Source organism: Sesamum indicum, linkage group LG13, assembly GCF_026168435.1.
Source record: "Sesamum indicum cultivar Baizhima isolate 11 linkage group LG13, ASM2616843v1, whole genome shotgun sequence".
NCBI classification, from domain to species: domain Eukaryota; kingdom Viridiplantae; phylum Streptophyta; class Magnoliopsida; order Lamiales; family Pedaliaceae; genus Sesamum; species Sesamum indicum.
Window position 1 is genome coordinate 15,778,149 of NC_142669.1, and position 16,378 is coordinate 15,794,526.

The 16,378-nt window shown below is 33.6% G+C and overlaps 1 protein-coding gene across 1 annotated transcript; it reads right to left on the reverse strand.

Moving 5' to 3' along the window:
* Positions 1-1,397: 1,397 nt before the first annotated feature.
* Positions 1,398-3,392, reverse strand: LOC105158545 (protein C2-DOMAIN ABA-RELATED 4). Its single transcript, XM_011075328.3, has 3 exons — positions 3,076-3,392; positions 2,573-2,668; positions 1,398-2,097 (listed from the first exon to the last, which is right to left on the reverse strand). Exons 1-3 carry the CDS (start codon positions 3,184-3,186, stop codon positions 1,807-1,809), a joined length of 498 nt encoding a protein of 165 aa, XP_011073630.1. The 5' UTR covers positions 3,187-3,392; the 3' UTR covers positions 1,398-1,806.
* Positions 3,393-16,378: the final 12,986 nt, after the last annotated feature.

Genomic DNA, 16,378 nt, shown 5'->3' on the forward strand with positions numbered 1-16,378 from the left:
CTGCTTATACAGGGAGGTAATTACTTCATTTTAAAAAATATAGGGAGATAAATTGTTATATTTTAAAAAATACAAGAAGGTAAATTGCTATTTGCTTTTTCATAAGGGGTAATTTGCTCATTTGCGATATTACAAGGGAGTTGCTTGCATTTTTTCCATTTTATTTATAATCAAAATATTTGACAAGTTTTTAGCTAGAGCAAATGTTTCGGCATCGTTTGCGAAAACAAAGGTTAATAGTCGTTGCGCAGATGCTGTTAATTAGTATTCACCACGATTTTTTACTTTTAATCATAATAATTAACTATAGTGAAAAATTATATTTCATCAAATAAAAAAAATATAAAGTTTTTATAAAGAAGAGTATGTTCACACAAATTTCAAGTTTGCCAAAAAATTACTAGGAAATATTAACAAATTAATTTTATTAATTTAAAGGAAAAAAATTACAATCTCTCAAGATGATTCGTAAAAGATGAAGAGTATTATCCTAATTCTTGTTCCGAACTCTGATGGTAGAGAAGAAGAAAAAAAGTACAAATTGTGAGATAAACCAACTTCACACAAATACGAAAAGCAGAAAATATCCTCCTACGATCCTACCTGCTTTCAGCTTTTGTTTCGTTTTTACCTTTTTTTTTTATTATTATTTGAAATGATGTACAAATAACTCGACAATCATTATTCATATCAAATATCAATACTTAACAAAGACAATTACAATAATCATATACTGATCAACAATATTAGATAAAATACCTATTATTATAGTAGACAACACCGCAACTACTATGCAGTACAACAACATATCATGAATATCACAGAATTCGAATCTATAACTTCTAAGGTGGCCTCAACTTTTGTTTGGTTTCTAAAACCCTTGAAATGGACACTCAATTTACAAACATTCACGCAATTTTATCTTAGGGCAATTTACGGTTACCTCTACTAAAGTTTGTTATGATTATGAAAATTTTTATTATTTAAAAAATTATAAATACTCTCTCGTATAGAAAATAATATGTAGCTCCTAAATAGTGAGGTGAATATTATGACTTTACACTTGCTTATTATTTTTTAAAAGAAAATTGCAAAAAAATATTTAAAAAAAAAAGAAAAAAAGTTGAGGGAAGGTAAAATGCATAATTCATGAGCCACATTTTAGAAAATTCTACAAAAATATATAAAATTATAATTAATAATTCAAAAGGACATTTTATTCTATTCGCTACAAAAATTGAATAAAAACCTAATCAATACTAATTGGATGAGCTCATTGTTAGACGACCGATAAAATCAATATATTTGTAATTTCTTTAATAACGAGAAGATATTTGCGATTATGTTGGAGGTTTTGTGATCTACCCTATATTTTAAGCTAAAAGCTCAAAAAGCACTTGAGTTCAAAACCGGCACACACTTCATAAATCTGTTAATATCTACCACAAGAACCATGAAGAGAAGTCGAAAACCATGAAAGCAAAGACACTGAACACTCAAATCTGACATCAAACATGTCAGAGAAATTCAGGACAAAGCTCTACATGCTCATTTACAAGTACTTTTACAGAGAAACCTTGAACAAGCTTCGACTTCTTTCACAACATTATATAAACATCATTGTTCATTACGCGCCAGAACAATCGGGTTAAATGCAATTCATTCCCCAGTAATTCCAAAAATATATAAAAAAAACCCCTCACGAGCATAAAAATAGAGCATGCTCAGGGTTTTTTTTGACATTCTTAGAATCTTAAGGGGGTAAAATGCATTTAACTGGGGAACAATTAGCAAAGATAACAATACTTAGAGGCCTCTGGAGCCAGGGACATCGATCCACTGCAACTGCAGCTCTATTTCACCGCATTCGACATTTCTAAGTCGAAGAAACATACGTTGGATTACTTTGCCATTTTCCCAGACAATAGTGCTTTCTTCAGATAAACAGTTTTCCCTGGTTGGTTTCACCTTTGTGATTATGGTTCCGCTAGGCACATCCTCCAGGTGCATCTTCAAAGCTTCTAAAAACGACTTAATGTCGAATTCCGCATCCCCCATTTTGTCGTCCAAGGAGAACGTATCTTTGTCATAAACTTGCTGCAAGAAAATCAAACATTAGAACATGAATACAAGAACCACCTTCTTGATTCCTATTTTTAACGTTCAAAGTCAAAGTGAGCGAGATCAGCCCTTCGAGAAGATGATTATGCCACACGCTAGGGGTGTCGTAGGATTTAAAAATCACGACAAATCAATACTATTAACTCCAGAATTAAACAAACTAATGTGAATCAGCAATTTGGCACGAACCATAGCTGCGATTAATTAATGTTTCGCTCTCGACTGTTAAAACTACAGTCAATAGCCGTTGAGCCGTAGTTGTTAACCACAAATCACTGCGATTTTTCACATTTAATCATGGTAATTAGTCACGACCAAAGATCATATTTCTTGTAGTGCGATGTCTTAACGAAATAATTTGCAAAAACAAAATCGATTTGTGTGTGTCTTTCGATGCTGCTTCAACAAAGAGATTCAATCCAGACAATGCATAAAGAAAATACAAACTTACCAGCTTGACCGGAAGATTTGGATCAGCAATAGATAGCGTGAGTTCTTCATTCCACTCGGGATTAACGTTCTTTTTCACCACACGAGTCTTTAGTTTCTGATTCAAACAATTTGATTCTCACAAAATTAGCATTTCTGCTTCAAGAGTTGCATTTCCATAACATAGGCAAAAACAGCACAAAGACAAATAGAATACAATTCGACAATCCAAGCAGATGTTCGAATAATATACAGAAATAATAAAACACAGCGTATATCCAGACTGAAAACATGGGAAATTTTTCTCTAACCAAAATTTTTAAGGTTTCATCCTCAAATTCTACTTTTTCACCAGTTTCCCGACAATCCCATTTCCCATCAAGAAACTTAGAACTTTTCATACCAACCCATTGAATTATACATCCAGATTGAGAGAGAGAGAGAGAGAGAAACCCATTTGAATTAACAAATCACTACGACATCCATATACATCGAAAAGAAACAAGAAACAGAAAAATCACAAACCTGCTTGCCCATCCGAACAATCACGTAAGGATCACTGCTTGTGGCATCTCTCTTGGCAAGATTTATGCCTCTCAGGACATTAATCCTCAGCAGTCCCAACAAGTTTTCCATGACGCCTCACTGTCTGTTTAAGTCTCAGAAAAAAGAGAGAAATCAGAGGTCTTTCAATCAACAAAAATCAGAACTCTTGAAAAGTCCTCAGCCTTTAAACTCCCTATCTGCAAGAAAGAGTCTTGAAAATTCTTTCTTGGTATTATGAACATTATTATTACATCGGGGTGTGGGGTTTTATAGTGGGAAAGGACTTCTGAGGTAAGAAATTCATAGTAACGGCTAAACAATCGCTGAAATTGGTGTTGGGTTGGTTCAATTCACGCGCTGGCTTTGGACTGTTTCCATTAATACGTCTCTGTTTTTTCCCTTTGGAGAGAAGAGATGGTCAATTCTAGGAAACTATGGTAAGAGTTGACAAGAATTGGCGGGCTGTTTCCAAAAATCATAAATTGATTTTCTTTATATTATAAAAATATAATATTAATCTTGAATTAGAAAAATAATAAATAATATATGAATAATTCATAATCACATATATAGATATAATTTAAATAAATCAAATATAATTATTACATTTAAATTATATATCACCACCAATAAGTTGTTGCACAAATCCTAATACGAATTACAAATATATATGAAAAGATCCCTCTCTGAGAGAGTGAACATATGCCCGCCAACGTTGACTTGGTAAGTATATAATAATTGAAATCTCATTAGTACAATAATTATCGTAAAGCTAATTACCTAACTTGTAATTAAATGATTTCCGAAATTCCTGTCTGATTATATTTCTAACGTTCTCCATCAACAATTTATTTTAACAAAATATTGATAATAATTTATTCCATAAAGTCAGTAACTTGCATAATCACGTATATACACGTACCTAATCGTAGATTTCAGTCTTCTTTTGATCTTTTCTAAGAGTTTTTTTTTTTTTAAAAAAAAATGATTCCATGCTTTAAGGTGGAGATACTTATTAGTTGTAATTTATCGATTTTTAATATATTTGGTGTAACTAATTATTTATATCTATATTAATTTAAAAAAGAAAGACATTTTATACTCATAAACGGCAGTTCATAATACTGTTTTACTAATTTTTAAATATGATAATTATACCTAATTAGATAATTTTGAAAATAGTGTTAATTATCTTTTTCCCCACAAAAGTGACTCCAAATTATTTTAAAATCACTACACGAATTCTTTTATTGTGCCGATAATACCTTAAGTTGTGTTTTTCTTTTTGTTTCTTTTTTTTAATTTTTAAAATATAATTTATTTATTTATATATTTTATTTTTATTTATAATATATTTTAAAATATAAAAAGATATTTATTATAAACACTCAAGAACAGTACGTCACTGTGGCTAATTTTTCTAAAAAGTTACCTATATTCTTATGTATAACTAAGCACAGTGTGAAAGTCTCAATCGTTTCTAATAACGTATAAAATTAAGTTGGACTAATTATATTTTTTATAATAAAGTGTTCTTCTGATTTATTTATAGGAATAATTACACCATCTTTTCTTAAAATTTTGTATAATTATATGTAAGTTTTTTGCGGTTTAAAGAATTACGTCTAATATCTATGTCATTTATTTTTCCAAAAAATAGATCCATCTATACAGAATTTGCAGACATCAGCAAAAAAAATGAATGAACTCATATTTACCCCTGATTGACTTATAGACTTATTGTATATCAAATAAATCTTTTCTAACCGAACTACTATTATAAGGATAAATATTTACCCCCTCACATGCATTAGCGTATAAAGATGTGTATGCGTAATTTGATTAGCAAAATATTTACTTGACCTGAAATATATAAATTGGTAATAGATCAGTTGTAGGTACATATAGATTTTTATTCAATTTTTTTATTAATACTAATAAATTCTTTGAATTTTGCCTAAATGAATGGATCTATTTGCTGGACAAAAATAAATGTCAGTAGTATTAGATAAAAATTTTCAAATTACAGTAATATAGTGACCATATATGTGAGAGAACGCCAAATATTGAATACCGAGTTTTCCTTCCCTATGGGGCCCGGGTGTAAGCGCTTTATGTCACAATCATTAACAGAGGAGTACTGATCAAATGTCGCGTTTAAGTGTATTTGATTTGAGTCCACATTCGAATTGAATTAGTGGGTTTGATCAGTTTAAAATTAGATCCAAAATAATTAAACAAATAAAGCACACACTTGCAAGGTTATTTCTATTCAATAATAGATGTGTTGTTTTTATTCAATAATAAGTTTTATTTCTACTGTAATAGTAGAATTAGTTAAGTTTAGTTTATTTGACATTATATGACCAGAGTATGATTGTTGTAATGGTCTTTGTTAGATATTGATCTAATCAATTTATTTTAATTAATAATAGTTCAGTGCTCTTACTTAAAAAAAAAAAAAAAAGAAATAGCGAATGCAGCTCAAATTATACCTGGAAAAGAAGGCGTGTATTGTAGGTGTAATCGAATTGTATAATTAAACATGGATTATTGATATCGACTCGACCATGTGGTTGAGATAAGTCCGTACTTACTCAGATTCAAGTCAGTTCAAAACCGAATCAGTATGATCAGAGAGTATAAAACGCGAATCTTGAACCATTTTAGACATTAAACAACACAGATAGGGGCGTATATGTTATTTTAGGATTTTCTTGTAGGATCCACACATATGAACACAAGATAATATGAATTTAAAAGTCGAAGCAACTCTGAGTTTGCAGAAATTAGAAATGCACGAATTGTCAAAGGGCATAAATGAGGATGACTTCCCAACCAGAAAAACATGTAAGAACATCTAGAAGGGACATATAATTGAGGATATATTTGGAAAATTTCCAGTTCATTGTCAATAGATGCCAATTTAATTTTCTACCTACAATATATGCATATAGGCTATTGGAACATACTCAACGCGTCTCACATTTTTAGATTTTTTTTATTTTTTTATTCAATTAATGGAATGGAAAAAATAAAATTAACAATTAATCAGACATAATATTTTTTTTATTAATTTTAGATACGGATGATAGAAGAAATTGTCAAACATAAAGAGAAAATTTTATTTTATTCTTTTGTATAATTATTTAGGGTACATTACAATATTTGTATCATAAATAACTTGAAATTGTAAATATATATATATATATATAAAAAAAAAGGGGGTCCGTTTTTACAATATTGATAACGCTGCTGAAAAACAAAACTGCAAGGCCACTTACTCTGCATGTGGCGATTAAATCCTCCATTTTGCCACCCATGGGGGGCACGATGGAGTGAGATTTTCGAAGTAAAAAACATTTACTATGGCCAAACCCCTCAAAATTTACAATTTTTTTTTCTTGTGTGTGGTTTAGATGAACATAAAATACATTTTTATTAATTAATAAAAATATATTCTCATTTTCAGGGTAAATTACATTTTTGTGTTAAGTTGTGAAGATTGATTTGAAGAAGAAAAGGATAACCTGATTCAACTTAGAATTCCCAAGTTGAGTTGGAGAAGGATAACCCGATTCAAAGTTGAGTTGGAGAAGGATAACCCCATTCAACTTAGAAATCCCAAGTTGAGTTGGAAAAAGGATAAGTCATGGCTATATATACTACTCTTATTAGCATTGTTTCATAGAGCAAAGTAGAATAGAGTAGAGAGAAAAGAAAGAGTTGAGACGAGGGTGAGTGTTGTCTTTCACGTGTGGTGAAGACTTGCATACAAGTGTGTGTGTGTTGTACTCCTCAATTTTCCTCCTCTTTGAGTGTTTTCTCCTGGCTTGGTATCGCCCCCAGACGTAGGATTTATATCCAAACTGGGTTAACAAATTCGTGTGTCTTTTATCGCCTTCATATTCCACCTGTTATCCATCTTAACCCGATCCATTTCCTAACAACTGGTATCAAGAGCCTGGTTCAAGGAGTTAAGATGGAGGGAAAGTTTCCAGTCGAACGGTTCAATGGTTCCGACTTTGGGTTTTGGCGTATGCAGATGGAGGCCTACCTGTACGGGAAGGACCTGTACGAACCACTTGCAGAGAAGTCCGAGAAGACGAGTGATGAAGAATGGAAGGTGCTCGATCGAAAGGCGATGAGCGCAATAATCCTGTCGCTCTCTCGGAATGTCGCCTATCATGTGAAGGGAGCAAAGAGCACGAAGGAAGTTCTACAGACTCTTGCCGATATGTACGAGAAACCCTCAGCAATGAACAAGGTTATGCTGATGAAAAAACTATTCAGGTTGCAGATGGAGGAGAGGAAGTCGGTGGCCGATCACCTCAATGACTTCAACCAACTCACGACACAGCTGGCGTCTGTGGATATCGTGTTTGACGATGAGGTAAAAGCGTTAATTTTGCTTTCATCTTTACCTGACAGTTGGGATGTGGTTGTTACTTCAGTGAGCACTTCGTCTGGGAAGGAAAAGATGAAGTTCGACAACATCAGAGACATGATGTTGAACGAGGAAACCCGTAGAAAGCAAACGGGTGGATCATCTGGCTCTGCACTACATACAGAGTCCAGAGGGAGACCTGACACACGGGGTAAATACCGTGGAAGGTCAAGGTCAAGGTCCAGGGGGAAGAACAAGGGCAAGAAGGAGATGGTGTGCTGGAACTGCGAGAAGCCCGGACACATGAAAAGCGAATGTCGGGCGCCAAAGAAGGAAAAGGAGGGCCGGACAGCGAATGCCGCGACGGAGGAGATCACGGATGCACTCTTGTTGAGTGTGAGCAGTTCTTCCGATGATTGGGTTGTGGATTCAGGGGCCTCATTCCACTCATGCAGCAACAAAGACATCATGGAGCCATACACCTCAGGTGATTTTGGCTTAGTTTATCTTGCAGATAACAAACCCCTCAAGATTGTAGGAAAGGGAGATGTGCGGATCAAATCAACGAATGGGTCATGCTGGACCCTACATGATGTGAGACACATACCAGGACTGAAAAGGAACTTGATCTCAGTCGGACAGCTGGATAGTGATGGATTCCACACGACGTTTGGAGACGCGAAGTGGAAGATCAGTCGGGGAGCAATGACTTTGGCTCGAGGACTAAAGTCGGGAACGCTCTACATGGCGGGAGGATCCAGTTCAAACATCCCCTTTGCAGGAACTGTATCGCAGGCTAACCTGTGGCACAATCGCTTGGGCCACATGAGCGAGAAAGGAATGAACGTGCTGAAGTCGAAAGGACGGTTGCCCGAGTTAAAATCGGTGGAGGTGGGTCATTGTGAACACTGCGTGTTCGGAAAGCAGAAGCGGGTGAGCTTCTTGACCACAGGAAGAACTCCGAGGAAAGAAAAGTTGGAGCTTGTTCACACTGATTTGTGGGGACCAGCACCAGTGTCATCTCTTGGTGGATCAACGTACTACATGACATTCGTCGATGACTCCACTAGAAAGGTATGGGTGTATTTCTTAAAAAGAAAATCTGATGCCTTTGATACATTCAGGAGATGGAGGGCACTAGTAGAAAATGAGACAGGTCTACAAGTGAAATGTCTCAGATCGGATAACGGTGGCGAGTACAACAGTGAAGGTATCAAGAATTACTGCGCCGACCATGGAATCCGAATGCAGAAAACAATCCCGGGGACACCTCAGCAAAATGGCGTTGCTGAGAGGATGAACAGAACACTGAATGAGCGTGCGAGATGCATGCGATTGAAGAGCGGACTACCAAAGATGTTTTGGGCAGATGCAGTCAACACGGCTGCTTTCTTGATCAATCGAGGGCCTTCTGTCCCGTTGAACAACAGGATACCAGAAGAGGTATGGAGTGGTAAGAAAGTGGATCTTTCTTTCTTACGTACGTTTGGTTGTTCAGCCTATATTTTGAACGATGATCGGACTAAGCTGGATGCTAAGTCGATTAAATGTACATTCATTGGGTATGGGACTGACGAATTTGGGTATAGATTCTGGGATGATCAAAACCGGAAAATAATTCGTAGCAGGAATGTTATATTCAATGAGGATGTAATGTACAACGACAGGAAGGTAAGCCCGGACGATGACAAGAAGGAAAGGGAATTTGTTGATCTCGATATTTCAAATTCCGGGATCATGAGACCAGCAGATACGGATTCAGTGGGAGTTCAGACGGACGAAACCGAACAAACGGAGATAGAGCCAGAACCAGTATCGGAGGAACCGATTACTGAAAGCAGCACACCCTTGGCACTAGGTCGAGAACCGAGGCTGAGAAGGGCCCCAGATAGGTACTCCCCCTCTCTTTATTACTTGCTTTTGTCTGATTGTGGAGAACCCGAATGTTACGCAGAGGCAGTCAATGATGTCCACAAGAGCAAGTGGGAGCTTGCGATGAACGACGAGATGAACTCGTTGAAGAAAAACAACACATGGGAATTGTGTCAGCTCCCAAAAGGAAAGAAGGCCCTACAGAACAGATGGGTCTATCGGGTTAAGGAAGAATCAGACGGGAAGAAGCGGTACAAGGCAAGACTCGTAGTAAAGGGATTCCAACAAAGATACGGTATTGACTTTACTGATGTTTTTACACCTGTTGTCAAGTTAACTACTATTCGTCTTGTGTTGAGCATGGTAGCGGCAGAGAACTTGGAGTTACAACAGATGGATGTAAAGACAGCCTTCCTACACGGGGATCTTGAGGAGGAGATATACATGGTACAACCAGAGGGGTATAATGGAGATGATCAGCAGGTGTGTCGCCTGAAGAAAAGCCTGTATGGATTGAAACAGGCTCCGCGGCAGTGGTACAGGAAGTTTGACAACTTCATGCTAGAGATAGGTTTCTCTAGATGCAATGCTGATCATTGCTGCTACGTGAAGAGGTTCGATGAGTTTTTTATCATTCTACTCCTGTATGTTGATGACATGTTGATAGCAGGATCAAATGTCAAGGAGATCAATAGGCTCAAGGATCAGTTATCGAGGAAGTTTGACATGAAAGATCTTGGCGAAGCAAGACAGATATTGGGCATGAAAATCACAAGGAACAAAGGTATTGGTAAATTATGGTTATCTCAATCTGATTATATTGAGAAGGTATTATGCAGATTCAAGATGGAAAATGCAAAACCGGTTGGAACGCCATTGGGAAATCAGTTCAAACTATCCAACAGTGATTCGCCCCAGACTGACTCCGAACGTGCAAAGATGAGAGTCACACCGTATGCCTCAGCAATTGGGAGCCTGATGTATGCTATGATCTGTACTCGACCGGATATAGCACATGCAGTGGGAGTAGTTAGCCGTTTTATGAGCAATCCAGGAGTGATGCACTGGGAAGCTGTGAAATGGATTCTTAGGTACCTAAGGGGTACTAAGGACCGAGCATTGGTGTTTGGTAAGGGCAAGCTTACCTTGTTTGGGTTTGTTGACGCTGATTTTGCAGGGAGTGACTATGACAAAAGGAGGAGCACTACAGGGTACGTGTTCACATATGGCGGTACAGCCGTATCCTGGGTCTCAAAGTTGCAGAAGGTTGTCACACTGTCCACGACGGAAGCTGAGTACGTGGCAGTTACTGAGGCAGCTAAGGAGCTCATTTGGCTGCAACACTTGTTGGGTGAATTAGGGAAACCTCAGGCAGATGTGATTCTTCATAGCGATAGCCAGAGTGCGATCCATCTGGCAAAGAATCCCGCGTTCCATTCGCGGACAAAGCACATCGAGATCAAGTACCATTTCATCCGACAACTTCTGGAGAAGAAGGCACTGCAGCTGGAGAAGATCCAAGGAGAAAAGAATCCTGCGGACATGCTGACCAAGGCGGTTGCGATGGAGAAGTTGAAGCTGTGTACGGCTTCGACTGGCCTTGATGACTAGAGTGGACAAACCCGGCGGTACCAAGAAAGAAGTGGAGAAAAGCTAATCAATCTTCAAGTGGGAGATTGTTAAGTTGTGAAGATTGATTTGAAGAAGAAAAGGATAACCTGATTCAACTTAGAATTCCCAAGTTGAGTTGGAAAAAGGATAAGTCATGGCTATATATACTACTCTTATTAGCATTGTTTCATAGAGCAAAGTAGAATAGAGTAGAGAGAAAAGAAAGAGTTGAGACGAGGGTGAGTGTTGTCTTTCACGTGTGGTGAAGACTTGCATACAAGTGTGTGTGTGTTGTACTCCTCAATTTTCCTCCTCTTTGAGTGTTTTCTCCTGGCTTGGTATCGCCCCCAGACGTAGGATTTATATCCAAACTGGGTTAACAAATTCGTGTGTCTTTTATCGCCTTCATATTCCACCTGTTATCCATCTTAACCCGATCCATTTCCTAACATTTTGGTCCCATAAGTGGACATGTTTCCAATTTTGGTCCTACACTCAGGTCAATTCGCACGTTTAGTCCCATATGTGGATTTTTTTTTTTCAATTTCAGGACCAAAGGGGGTTTCCGTTAAAAACTTGATGTCAGTTTTCGTTAAAACTGGAAACAAGTCCACTTATAAGATAAAAAATGTAATTTACCCTCATTTTCACGCGAAAACTGATTAGATATTTATAAATTGTCACATATTTCATTTATTGAAAAGTTGCCTACCCTTTTTGTGTTAAATAACTTCTAAACCATGAGATATTTTGTATTTCCAACTTAAAAGGGTCTATGGAGTAAGAAATGGGGAAATGAACGTAAACGAGTAGAAACAAGAGACAAATTTTCGAGAAGAAAATAATGTAACAGTTCTGTTTGATTTGCCCACGTCTGATGCAGCGGAGAAAGCAACAAATAATGAGAGACGGATGAATTTTCTTAGAGAAAAGTTTGTTGGCACATGGATTATAGTGACTTTTATTAAAAATCTATGGTTTTTGGGTATCTAAGTTTATTATTAGACAATTAATTAGTATAAATAAAGGAGGTACTTCTTAGTTCAAGTGACTTCTCTCTTGACCTTATTTAATATTTCAATTTTACAGTAATAAATAGAAAAAAATATACATAAAACCGAATATAAAATAGAAAGAAAATTCGCTAGCGTCCATTGTTTTCTTCAAGATAATATAAAGCCATGAAGACATTATTTTCACCTTCTTAACACGAAATAAATAAAGAAAAAAAAATATTCAATAATGATTTGTGCAACTCCATTTGAATTATTTATCTAGACCTAGATTTATGTTGGTTTTTTTTGTTTTCTCTTGAAAATAAAAGACTGCGTCTTCCAAGTAGATATCTTTTGGCTATATAAATAAACACAATAATAAAAACATAAATAAGACTAAGTATGTAATTATAGGTAATTTATTATTTAATTACATTAAAATAGTTTAATGTATTTTTCCAGAGAAAAACTTAAGGGATTTTAATTTGTTTGAGTGGTCACTCCTTACCATCCCTCGTCGTAATCTAGTTTTTTCATTAATATTTTTTCACTCCTAAATTGAAATACTTGATAGTTAAAATAATAAAAAAATTCATTGTTCCCTACATTATTATTACGGTTTAAAAATTATAAAAAGTTAATATTGTATACGATTGGTAAACTAACAAGATGCAAAATCTTAAGTTTTGGCCGCATTTAATCAACACTCGTCATGATTGTACTATAGAAAAACTTTTACTATAATTTTTAACTGTAATTAATATTTTGGCGTCATTTATAAATAAGGAAAAAATCCAGAGACCCCTTGTGATAATAGGACTGTCCAAAAAACTCCTATTAAAATTAAACTATCAAATATCCCCTCTATGATATAAAATAATTAAAGTTAAAAAAACCCCTCCATACAAAAATTTGGCCACACGTGCTTTTACTGCGATTTTTCTATGAAAGTACTTTTTTTTTTGACATTTTTACCCTTCTCTCATAGTTAATATATATATAATATTATATATGTATTTAATAATTAAATATAATTTTATATAATAATTATTTAATTAAAATATTATATTATTAATAATAAAATATACTTTTATATAATAATTACTTAATTATTTATACAATAAATATTATTTTAATTAAATTAAAATTAATTATATATATAAAAAAAGAACCAGCGGTGGATTCGACGCCGCCGCTACTGAAGAAGAGGGCCGCGCCCTCCTCACCTTAGGGGACGGCCGTCGCCCATCATCTACGTTGCCCAAATGGGCGGTGGGGGAGGGAAGATGGGGGGTTTGATTTGAACATTGCTGATGTAAAATCTCTCAGAAAACTTAGCACTATGTTTGTTTTCATTTCCAACTTATTTCCGAGACAAGTCAAAACATACCCAATGTTTGTCATCATTCAAAAACACCTTATTTAGGTGTTTTTAACTGTTTTAGCGTAAAAACATACATATATATATACACACATATATACATAAATATATATAAAAAAGACATGATTTGACAATGAATAGTAATTTTTGTCTCCCAAAATACAACATTAAACATATAATATTTATTTTAAATTATCTCTAAAGACATGATTTGACAATGAATAGTAATTTTTGTCTTCCAAACACAACATTAAATGTATAATACTTATTTTAAATTATCTCCAAAAATAAATCCAAACATACATACTATCTCTAACACACACTTGTTTATCTTTCTTTTTCTCTCTCTATTTTCACAAAACACAACAAAACACTCAGAAAACGAATCCAAACATTATGTAGATGTTCTGTTCTTGGACGAGGGTGTGGATTTTTGTTTTTTATTTCTGTTTTGGGCGGTTTCTTTGACATTTGAGGGTTTGGAGTTTGTACCCCTAACGTGGGGGTAGGTTTGAACCTCTGATAAGGGCAAGAAGGGGAAGAAGATGGGGTGGGGTGGGGGGTTAAAATTGTTATTTTTATTTTTTTTATAAATTATAATTATATATATTATAATTTAAAATAATTATATATTAATAATCCTAGTTTAATCGATTGACTAAAAGGAGTATTTTAGTCATTCTTTCTAAAAAAAATAGACTCAAATTGATAGGAGGCGGGATTTATTCGTAATACAGGAGTGATTTTTGACATTAAAAATTTTTATATGAAAATTTTTGATATTTTGTTATATGGGTTCAAAATAGATTTAACCCTTTATAAATATAATGAATAATAGTCGTTGCACAACCCGATTAATTAATATTCATTCAAAAAAAATTATTTTTAATTATAATAATTAATTATAACGATTTTTTCTAATGAAACATTTAATCAAAAGATTATATTAATAAAAGTTGTATCGGGAAAGATGCCAAGTGATAAGAACTTCTAATTTTTTAGAAATAGCTAGCCAATTAACGTCATGTGGAAAATGCCCAATCTGTCTCTTATTGTAAATTAATATTGTATACTAATATTACATACAACACATGATTTGTATATTATAAAAAAATAATTATAAACTTGTAATCAATATATGAATTAAACTATACTAAAATTTGAATTGACAATAAATGTCATCACCCATGATATAAAACTTACCTCGCATAGTCCTTATCTGAAAGAATTAGAAAACACATCACTGTAATAAAAATATATTATTTATCTTTTAAATTGACTTGCCGTATTGATTTTTTTTTTTAAATTCTACATAAATAAAATATCAATATTACTACTTTTCTTGGCAGCTATTAGCACTTGTTATATTGCCTGATATTATTTTCTTTTTTTTATCAAAAAATTCACTAAACTATTTACTATTTGTAATTAGCAACAAAAGTCGCATTGACTTATTATTTTAAGATTGGGGGTGTATCGAGTTTTTAAATGGGCATTGCTATTTATAAAATTACAAATAAATTTGAGATCATAGTTTTGAGTCGTATTAAATGAATGGATATTTGCCTCATAAATTTTTATAATTTATTTAGTTTTTGTTGTTATATTGGATTGTTAATCGAATTAATATACTGCTTAATTTTTTGATATCTATGTAATCATTTAATTAACACACTAATAAAAAAAATTACTCGTCAACTCCAAGTGTTCAGGCATGACAAGATAAATAGATAAACCAATAAAATCTAACTCAATCGGCAAAATTGAGGTCCCATGACTTTAGAAGTCGTGGGTTCGAATCCCATTATATGCATGGGATATCTAGTGCATAGTAAGTAGGTGTTGTTTAACTGATATTGTTGATTAGAGTATGATTATTGTAATTGGTCATTATTAGGTATTAATATTTACATGAGATGTTCTTCTATTGCATAGTAGGTGTTGTCTATTGTAATAGTACGTAGATATTGTTTAAATTTTATTTATTTGTTTTTGTTAGGTATTGATATTTGATATTTATAATTATAATATATTAATTAATAATAGTTCATGACTTTAAAAAAGAAAAAGATAAACCGATGGAATACATTAAATTTATCGAAATTCTGACAGTTTCATTACAGGAAATGAATTAGAAAATTAACTTTTGATTTTCCTTTTTCAAATGAAAGTAGCATACTTGCTAGTAGCGTAATTTGAGTAACAGATTTGGCATGTTACTTCTCGCAAGAGAATGAGTTGACTGATTGTCTTATATATGTGAAAATATTAGACGATATACATAAATATATATATATATAATATTTTTTATTTTTAATTATCATGATTAAAAATAAAAAATTATTGTGAATTGATTAATCACATCTATGTAATGTCTATTACCTATATTTTTATTGGTGAGGCCAAAATATTCGTCATACCACTTTTTTTTTTTATAAAAAATATTATTCAGATTAATTAATTCAAATTCATTTTTATTTGAAATAATTATTTAAAAATTCTAATTTTTTTTTTATAAAGTGGGCAAAGGAGGAGATTCCCGCCGGCGGTACTCGGACTGATAAGAAGAAGATCAGCGGATAATGGCTTAAATATGTACAAATACAAATATAAAAAGGAAAAGTATTATTTTAGTCGGCTAAGTATGCCTAATTTTAATTTTAGTCCGATAACTATGTCCATTTTTGTTTAGATCCAGTAACTTATGAAATTGCTTACTTTTAGTCCTCTAGTAGATTTTCGGACAATTTTACACTTATGTAACTTTTGAAATGCAATTTTAGTCCATATGCACTCATAGGAAGTAAAATTGTCTGAAAATCTGTCAGATGACTAAAAGTAAGTAATTTCGTAAGTTATTGGACCTAAACAAAAATGGACATATTTATCGGACTAAAATTAAAATTAGGCATACTTAGTGGACTAAAATAATACTTTTCCCAATATAAAATGGGAATAAGTATTTATACCTTATAATTAAGTAAGGATATTTTGCGGGTGTCTCACTTTTTTGTGGTCAGTCATTTTTTTTAATTA